General features: G+C 40.5%; 1 protein-coding gene across 1 annotated transcript in view; it reads left to right on the forward strand.

Moving 5' to 3' along the window:
* Positions 1-10,068, forward strand: part of GLIPR2 (GLI pathogenesis related 2) — a 24,289-nt gene that overhangs the window by 5,183 nt on the left and 9,038 nt on the right. Inside the window, exon 2 of the mRNA XM_017813253.1 lies at positions 6,328-6,436. Within this exon, the coding sequence (XP_017668742.1) occupies positions 6,328-6,436 (109 nt within the window). The remainder of the gene's footprint in view (positions 1-6,327; positions 6,437-10,068) is intronic.

Below are 10,068 nucleotides of genomic sequence, written 5' to 3' on the forward strand. Positions count from 1 at the left end.
GAGACAGAGCACATCCCAGGAGACATGGGATTGTTCTACCTCTTTTCAGTTCTTCTTTGCGAAATTTTTCACTTCGCAAAGTCTTTGGTTGGCACCAAACAACTCACAGTGCTATGTAAAATGAACTTGGCACTGGGTACAAACAAGGTTCTGTCTATGGCTGCCCATCCCATAAGAACATGCAGCATCCAAAATACGAATAGGTGACCTGTAAAAATTACTCAATTTTAATTCAATTACTTGTTTTCGATTACTCAAAACACTTTCTGCTGCTACTCATTAGTGAATATAGTTGCACCTTATTTTCTTCAGAAATTACTGTCATTATAAAGTCTAAGCAGATACAATGTTGAGGACAGAAGAAGAGAAGAAATGGAGAAATTTGCTTGAATTTCTTCTCTTGCATAGTGTGGTTCTAACACATGCAGGTCACTTGTGGCTTTGTATTTGGAAGTGTATGTGCCATAGGAATTGCACGGCAATTAGATTTACAAATAGAAGACCTTACAAATGGGAGAGTCTCCTTAATCTTTTTAAAGGGTTACCAGCATACAGATTAAATGCCTACTAGAGCTGTGTCTGTGGGTGTGTGGCATGATTACAATATTCACCTGTCCTGATTGGCAGAATAGTAATAAAAAATAATATTTTTTATTGTCTTTTATGCAAAGCCAAGACTGGCTGCTCTAGATATGATGAGCGGTCAGTTCCCAGCTTATGTGAGAAAATCACTCAGTGGTAGTGACTGCTTGTTCTGACTGTTGACTTGTGGGTCTATTTGGAGGAGAGGGACTATGAGCAGAGGACTTCTCCTCCCACCCTTGCCTCCAGTGAAAGTTAAAACTTGGTTCTGTCAGTGCTCAAGACTGGTGATTAGTGTTGCTTGTTTTTTAAATGCTTATATCATGGAAGGCTCTGCTGCTTCTCAGAGCTGAGCAGCTTCCAGTTTACCAGGTGTTCCTTTTTAATCAGGGCAGTCAATTGCCTAACAGTTTATAAAAGGCCTTAAGTGAGGAAGTAATCAACAGTGTCTATCATAGCAAGAATAAGATTTGCAATCAAAAGGTGACATGACTAATGTCATTGAAACATTATTACAGCGTTGACTTCCTATTCTCATGCCATATACCTCAAATTGGGTAAGGGGGAAAAGAGTGTGTTACATCATATGGCACAGGTAGTGCAAGGTTTTTAAGTTGCTAGTTTGCTGTAGACTAAGCCCATATAAAAAAATGAGTGGTGTCCTTGTCCATCAGACTCAATTAACTGAGACATCTTACTGTTGTCCTGAAGCTCACCCCTGTGGTAAGCAGGTGTGTGAACAAAGTTCAGGCAAAACTGAATGCTGAAAAACATCACAGAAACTCCTCCCTTAAAAAGGATCTCCTGAGCTGAAGGGAAAGCTATTTTGAGCAGCAAACATAAGAACGTTCCAGGAAACTACTCCCATTCAAACTTGTTCTAATTATAACTCCCAATTCCTTTAATTCTGATAAGCAATACTTTCTCTTCTAAATTTTAGTAAGTTTATAGCATAATTCAGGTTCTAAGGGAAATAATGTACCAACAATTATGATATCCCTCATAAATGCCTACTGTATGGGATGGAGACATTGCCCCTTTATTGAATTCTTGATTCAAAGGCAAAAAAGGAGCCAAGGAAACCCCACCCAGGACATAATAATTTCTGAACACTGAATGATTTTATCTTTCCTTTCCTCCAAGATTTATATGTGATTTCATTTCTTCTGTGTATTTCCAAGCAGTCAGCCAGTTTTGTTAGAGAGCAGGGACGTTTGGCACTGAGGGAGATCAGCTTTTGTGGTTGAAAGTGATTCATGAATTGGAGTATCAGGTCCATGCTCCCAAATGACGTATTTAGGAATAGCATTAAGGGCCAGTCTTGGGAGATGTTACAGTGCCAAATGTGGGGGCAAGCAAGTGCAGTCAAATAAATGGAGAAAGAAACATGGAACATTCACTCCCTCTGTCACTGCAGAGGCCAACCAGCGCAAGACCACCCTGAAGCGTTTGTGACTTCAAACCAAAGTGCTGAGTCAAAATGCAGTAGAACATAACTGAGAATAGTTTAACTGATACGAGAAATGTTAAGAAGACAGAGTGTAAAAGATTCAGCTAAGGCTAATTTCCAGAGAATAACATTGCAAATGAGGATAAAGATTATTAATAATAAATGTCAGGTCTATTAGAAGAGTCTAGATGAAAATATCATCTTTATAAGCTGGGGTGTTTTTTACTCAAGAATTTTGTTTTTGTCCAGTCCTTTAGGAGGACTGGAGAAGTTTGTCAAAATAGAGGTATATTCAGTTATCTGGGACAGTAACAAAGGACTTCTTGATGCAATTACTTTACAGTTCCCTAAAGCCTCTAATTACTTTTTCCACAAACCTGTTGGACATATTAAAAGCTGTATTTGCTGCATTCTTACTTCACACCCCGTTTCTGCTCTCAGAGTAGGGTAGAGCAATTCTGCAGAGTGAGGGGAGACTGAAAAGATTTCGGTATCAAAGCAGAGCTATACTCAGTCTTTAAAAAATTACTTGGTTACCTTTTATATGTTTTCTAACTACTTTGCATTTGTTTTCTCTCCATGTATTCTAGCACTTGGCTTCTTTCTGCCTGGATTCTGGGCTGTAAAGAGTGTGAAAGTTACATGCAGTGTCCTGCTATTGTATGAGCACATTTCTAGTTAGTTATTTTGGGGGCAGGATTGAAAGGGGGCGGTCATTATCTCCATTTACCTGTAATGCAAACATTGGGTGAAAAGTTTGAGGCCTCTGTTACAGTTCAAAGAGCAATTGAGACAGACATAATGGTACTCCTCTGTGTAGGATTCTACATGAGGTTTGTTTCATAGAACCATAGAGCAATTTGTGTTGGAAGACATCTTTGAGGGTCATCTAGTCCAACCCCCAGCAATGAGCATTTCTGTTGTGTTGGGATTAGAGAGGTGCTTGGTGGAATAATTTATTGTTACTGTTTCCCCATACCATCTTGCAGCTCTGCAAGACCAGTGGAGTAGGTCCAATTGACAGCTGCAAAGGTGATGCAGAGCAGCTTGTATTGTGGAATACATGTTCAGGTAACTCGCTTCTGTTTTGATGTCCAAACTAAAGGAGAAACAGCAGGAGAAGACAGGGTTCAAACAAGAGGCAGGATGGGACTCAGATGTGAAGAGCTCTTCACCCAAGAGAGACTAAGTAGATTGGCATTGGTCAGAAACAGTAAGAATAGAGAAATAAGAATACTCGGAAAAACAAATCTGATGGGAAAAGGCAACCCAGATGCCTCTGCTTACTTTTCTGTGATCACACAAAGTTAATCAATGAATCTGGGAGTCCAAAAGCACAACTGCAAGGTGTTCTCTGTACCACATCATAGCCTGGAAATTTACTGTCACATGCTGTCATTATCTTAGCCAATGTTGCAGAAGAATACAAAATAGAGGTAAATAATTGAATAATGAGGAGGAAGCAATTGTATCTAACACCTTTAGTTGTTTTACTTATTAAGCTCTGTAATGATTTATGACCAAACCTAACTTCCTGGCAGTAGGAAATAATTTTTTTCTAGCAGCTTAAGCAGCTTACATGAAGGGAAAAAAGTACGTCTCCAAAGCTGTTGGGGAAGCTGTTCCCATTTGGGTGGGAGCCCGAAAACTCCCATTTACTCTCACTTTTAATGTCTGGCTTCTCAGTGTATGGAACACTGGTAAAATGGAAAAACTTAACATGCCTCCTGAAACAAATCTGAAATGTATCTGGCGGTTGGGCGTCCCTCTCCACACATCATCAGGCACGGGAGAAGCTGTGCAGAGGGAGGTGGTTAGCACATGAGCTTGAGTCACAGAAGATAAGTATTTCTATAGCAGCCACTTTGAGGGAAGGGGAAGATGGAGGTTCTCTAGGGACAGCATAGCAGTGCCTGCTGTAACTAGAAACAGCTGAGTTTTGTTCATGATTTGTTGATCTATGTAAATCAGAATGTTAGTACAGAGCTGAATTATGAATTATTTCTGTTAATGGATGGACTGACTGTTGATAAAATCTGTATTTCAGTTGACTTTTTTTTTTTTAAATTTTAATTTGTTATTGTCATTGAGAGCAAATAATTTGAATAGAAATTTTCATAGTTGCAGGTCGGATTGTTTATCTACTATTCAATGCTGAGCGGATGGGATATTAAGTCCGGGTGATGACAGTCACAAGCTTTAGGATGGTCTCATGACAAAAAATGTAACCTGAAGTATGTGATGCAACTTTCAAAGCTGTGTGTTTCAACTTCTTTGATTTCCAGAGTGTCTTAACATTTCACTGCTGGAAGTATGGACCCCCTCATCAGTGAGTTTAAGTGAACTGGCTGTGGGCTTGCCTTCCTCAGTAATAGGTGTTGTTTCCTCTGTGATACATGTTGTACAAATAGGTTACCCTTATCTACCTCACTGGATGTAGCAGATGAGAGGTTTAGGACTCTGGCCTGATAGAATCAGTGAGCTGTGAGCAATGGTAATAAGAGTGATGGAACAGGCTAATTAGCAAAAGGCAGTGGGGGGGGGATGGCGGGGAGGGGATGCGGAGGATGTGCTTGAATACCAGAATGGAGGTGCCTGTTTTGTTTGATGATATGCAACTTGTGATACACAAAATTGAAGGAGAACTGAAGAGGAGGAAGGTGCAGTGGGCAGATCTCATCTCACTCAAAAGGGTTGCTGTGTTATACCAAAAACTTGATACCACAAAAAAAAAGAGCCTGCAAGCATACTGATGGAGAATATATTAGGTATATGTCCACAATGACACTTTGGTCAGGAAAGAGTCAACCCAACTTCAAACTGTGCTCTAAAGGTCTAACATACTGCATGGAACAGTAATGGCTTTCCTACGTGCACTGGATATTGAGATTATCTTAGACTGCCACATTATCCTAATGCTCTTGAGGAAACTAGAGAGAACACCGAGAACAGCTTAAAACATGAGTGTGAGTTGGGTAATCACCTTGGGAAAAAGTTCTGAGAGCAGTATGTGCAAACTGACAGCTCTGTTATGGGGAAAGTGCATCATTACAAACAACAGAACAGTGTACTTGCTAATAAAGCAGAGAATGATTGATTTTAGTTGTTAGGATTGAGTAGTAAAGAGGAAGTTGAGAAATCTGAGGTTAATAACTGGAAACACTTTCTAAATATGAGGTCTGTTTGGGCTTCAAAAGTGTCTTACAGGGAAAATGATGGTAGTTGTGCAGTTAGGATATTCAGAAATGAAACTGGTGATTCACTGATAAATGTAAAAACCTGTGTCAGGGTAAAAGCAGAGTTAAATACTTAAAGATTTCTCTTGCCCGGTTTAGAAGCTTCAACAAGACAAAGTGAAAATTGTTTTGAAGATGCTATCTATACCTCTCTAACTGTCTCAATACCCTGTTTCAGGTTCCAAAATTCTCTTTAGGCAGCAAATTCCACAGAGTGACCAATGGCAGACTTTTTTTTCCCCTCTGAGTCTTGAGAAAAGTCAGCAAAGTCATAAAAGGAGGTAACATGAAATTGCTGTCAAAGTGAATTGCACTGTGACTGATTGCTTGTGCTGCTGAAAGCCTCAAGTTCACCAGGGTACAAACATAAGCTGTTTTAAAACTTTGCTTTTTCAGATGTTTACTGAATACACTCTAGCACAGGGGGAAAAACTCATCCCCGGCAGTTGTTTCTTTCCTTGGATTTGCTGTTTGTGAACAATTATTTGTCTTGAGCCAAATAAAGGTGTATTTTGAGATTTCTATGAATTTGTACTATATAATGAATAAGAAGAATGGTACATGTTTCAAAGTACTTGCATAGTTCTGAACATTTTAGTATCTTCATTTCCTTTAGGTGGTGTCCTGACTAATACAGGTAATTTGTGGACCATAATTTGCATTTTTAATGCGTCTCCTTGAAGGAGCTATTTGTCACTTACTCTGAGACTCTGAAGTCATGATGCAGAGCACTGATATCTTAAAATAAGTCAAACTGACTTTTCTTTTGAACTGACAAACTGACTGACTAACCTTAAATCCCCTTGCTGTTGAGGAAAGCAGTAAGGATCACATTTTTCTTCAACCTTTGGTGAGTCTGTACCATCCCAATGGGAGTGTCTGTTAATTTCTGGATGGAAGTCATTAATGGTTCCTTTCATCCTACTCCCAGGTACTGAGGGTGGTATTCTTCTGTTCTGTCTAGCCTGCACCAGTGTCTTAGCTACAGGGTATGCTTTTTCTGTCTTCACCAATGTCTCTATTTGACAGACCTTTCCAATTTTTTTAATGTGATTTCAGCTTCCAAACAATTTGCTGAAGAAGTCTTGAAAGCGCACAATGACTGCAGGAAGAAACACGGAGTTCCCCCCTTAAAACTCTGCAAGAAGTTAAACAGAGGAGCCCAACAGTGAGTTCAGTCCTTTCTTTTCTCTAAAGAGATTTGTGACACTTTTATCTTTTAGGTTTGACTGTGCCTACAAAAATGCCTTTTGACATGCTGGTACTCGGTGAAGACTTATTGGGTGGAAGGTGTGGGACTCCACTCTTTTGTCTTCTCTTTCTCCATCACATAGGTCTAGCTGGTTATATGGACATGTCTGTGGTCACAGCTGTATAAATCTTTCCTGGACCCACTTTCAGACGCCGCTGTGTCGGTCTGCACTGGTATGTCTCCTCTGGTAGTTGCCCAAACCATGCTTCACCACCAGTTTTGTCAGATGATGGATTATCATCTGCAGAAGAATATCCACAGCTGCTGAAATAGTGAGATAAAGAACTTCTTCATGGTAAGAAGTGGTGACTGGTCTAAGATCAGTGGAATCAGAAGGAATCAGATCTAATTATCTATCTCCCTGCCCCAAAAGCAAAAGCACGATACATTCTCCATTCTGTCAGGAGGGAAACATCTTACCTCTTCGCCAGTGTTGAAGACTGCACAGCTTCTTGTCAGTCTAACGTACAGTGAATCTATCTTCCTGCTCTCTGACTTAAGTCTTTCTTAGGCAAATTTGAGTCTGTCCTTTTTACTGTAGTTACGACAACCAGATTAATTCCTTTCACTTTACAGCAACCTTTTTCAAAAAGTAGATTTAAAAATCTTCAATTTTTTCGGGATGATCCTCACAGTGCAAAGGAAATATAACTGAAGGAGTAAATGCTGATAAAACTATTCAGAAAATAAATGTCTTCCCATAACAGCTAAACAGTGGCCAGTTTGATCCCTGCAGGTAAAAGATCATTAGGCTTTCTACCATGACTATTCAGACTTCTCTGTGCTGGCTGGCAGGGAGCCAGAGAGGCTGTAGTTTTGCAGAACCTGATTTACTGTCCCAGCATGGTGCTGTACTGTCACACAGATGCACTAGCTCCCACACTCCTAGACCAGTCATCTCTGCCAGGTGTTGTGCTGTACAACACACCGTCTACATGGCATGAGGACATGACCTTGGCAGCAAGTAAAATCTTGGGGGTTTCACTTTTTTTTCTTGAGACACCATGATAACTGGATGCAGTATTTCTAAGAGATGGAATGCCAGTGACTCATCCATGTACCTTTGTAATCTGCTGGGGCTTTTCTTCTGTTCTTCTAAGGCTTGTTTTGTTTCTGTTTTATGTGACAGCTCACAATGAAGAAAAGATTTCATTGACTTGTCAATAGCACTTCTTATGTCTCCGAAGTGCTGTGCTTAGTTTGAACAAGTCAGCCTGTATGAATAGTTCAGATTATTCTATCAAATATGCATTGCTCCACATTTATCTCTAAGTGTGCTATTGCCCTTGCAGGGTATTTTTAGATCCTTCAGAAATTCCTCACAGTCTTCTCTGGTTTCAGCTGACTTGCCCTGCCGTGATGAATAACAATAGGAAACCTTTGTTTGGTTGTGGTCTGTAGCTTAACTTGAAAGAATTAAAAGACACATATTCAGAGACTGGTAAAACTGGTTGATACCAAGAACCAGAAATGCTTTGGTATGAATAAAAGACATGAAATTTAAGAAGTCTCGTATTTGTCAAGACAGATTTTGCATATTCCTAAATTCAAAGAAGAACAACTTTTCTTTAGGTGCATCTGATACCTTTGTTGATATGTATTTGGTGTATCTCTGGATACTTTTCTGTGCTTCTCTATCTGTGTTGAAAATGGTTTGTTTTCTACTATTTTTTGTTCCAGTAATGGTGACAGGTTAGATGAACTGACTATGGATCCCTACTTTAGTATGAGATGAGTCACCCTCAGCAGGTGTCTGTTTATCTCTGACTGTAATGAAGCATAGGGTGATGATCTCAGATGAAAATCTCATGCTTTCAGTCTCCAGCCTGAGCTGGAGTGTATTAATCACCCTTTGTCTCACATCCTTGGCAGCTTCATCCATCTGTAATGTGTACTTTGTTCCAGTCTTCCCTCTAACTTGGGATGTGGGAATCCTTGAAGAGAAAAACTACGGGACTGTGGTGATATATGGCATGAAGGAGCATCCAGAGATCCTCAGTTCAGGATCTAGCAGACTGATGTGAAGGAGCAAGGATCAGAATGGGAACGATTTCAGGAATGGAAAAAGATATACAGCGATTGAAAGGACTTTATTACAGTATTATGTGTTTTGCACTGTATGATTCCCCGAGATTTATAATTCCCGGCCTTGCCCAGGCATGCCTGCTCCCTGCTTCCCTGCTTCCCTCTCTGATTGGCTGAAGAAGCTGCAGAGAGGAGAGAGCTATCATTCATCTTTTCCTCCCTCGTTCCTCCCTCTTCACCTGTGTCCCCATCCCTGTTCGTTTCCCTGGTTGTCTGTCTCGTGCTCCACCCCATTTTCTGGTGCATTCCACGCCAGAGTTTATAAAACCCTTGTGCACCCCCATTAAAGGGGCATTGCATCACAACCTCAAACTTTGTCGGACCCCTTTGTGCAGTGCTGCGGTCTTTCTCCCCTCCCCCACGGACCGGACCGTAGCAGACTGACAACTGACTTTTCATTATTTCTAAATTAATGGATGTAGCTAAATACTTGTTTGTTTGTTTGTTTTGATGGGAGGTTTAGGACAGAAGGAAATTAGAACCCAATGACTGAAGTACTAGATTGGGCCAAAAATGTTCAGCTGGACAAATTTCCTTTCTCTGGCAGGTGCCAGTAATTCATGATTAGGAAAGGAGTAGAAGGACAAAACAAATGTAGTGATCCTTCCCCCATTATCTTCTCCTGGAAATTACAGATTTATCCTGCAAATTGTGGTTTTCCTAAGCAGTAGGTTGTCTCCTCATTTATTTGGTGCTGTTGTTTACAAGTCCTGAAGATTCTCCCCCACGTACACACACTGTAATTTTGTCTTTCTCTTTTTCAAACCCACATGGGCTTAAGTGTCTGCATCATCCTGTGGCAATGACTTCTGCCACAGTGTGGAAGGAGTGCTTTGTCTCACTTGATTTTTAAATTTGTGACCTGATGGTTCTCCCTGTTGCCTCCTGTTTCTTGTGCCATGAGAAATAACAAATGGTCTTTCCAATTTCACTGTCTTTTTACTGAAGCCTTTCCAATGTTGAATAAAGAGAATAATTGTTTACTCCTGATGTCCTTCTTAACCCTATTGTTGAAAGACAGTAAAATATTGACAGCTCTCACACGTGTCAACTTCTACCGAAAGACTGCTGCTTATCCCTATGTCATTTTACACAGTTGGTGCCTCAGAATCTCCAGGTGGTCTCCTCTTCCATCCTATTGCCTGGCACACTGTTGTTTTTTTGCATTTGACTTTTTTTTTTTCCATTTGTTAAGTAGGGGGTTTATGCTTGCTTTAACTGAATCCCCATTTCTGTCTTTTTTTCCAATCTCGCTGAGAACATACGGTTTACTCCCATGAGGAGCCTGGAAATGTCAGGAGGTGACACCTGTAGCAATTGCTACAGGTACTTCCCTTTCCACCAGTGGCTGCAGCTAAGGATGGCCAGTGGATTTCCAGGTGATGGGCAGAATGTGGTGGGAGGAGACCTGACTTTTGATTTCTTCTAGGCCCTTCTCAGCAGTGATACAGATGCTCATGAAA

This window comes from Lepidothrix coronata, unplaced genomic scaffold (genome assembly GCF_001604755.1).
Source record: "Lepidothrix coronata isolate B3197 unplaced genomic scaffold, Lepidothrix_coronata-1.0 Scaffold40, whole genome shotgun sequence".
In the NCBI taxonomy this organism is placed as follows: domain Eukaryota; kingdom Metazoa; phylum Chordata; class Aves; order Passeriformes; family Pipridae; genus Lepidothrix; species Lepidothrix coronata.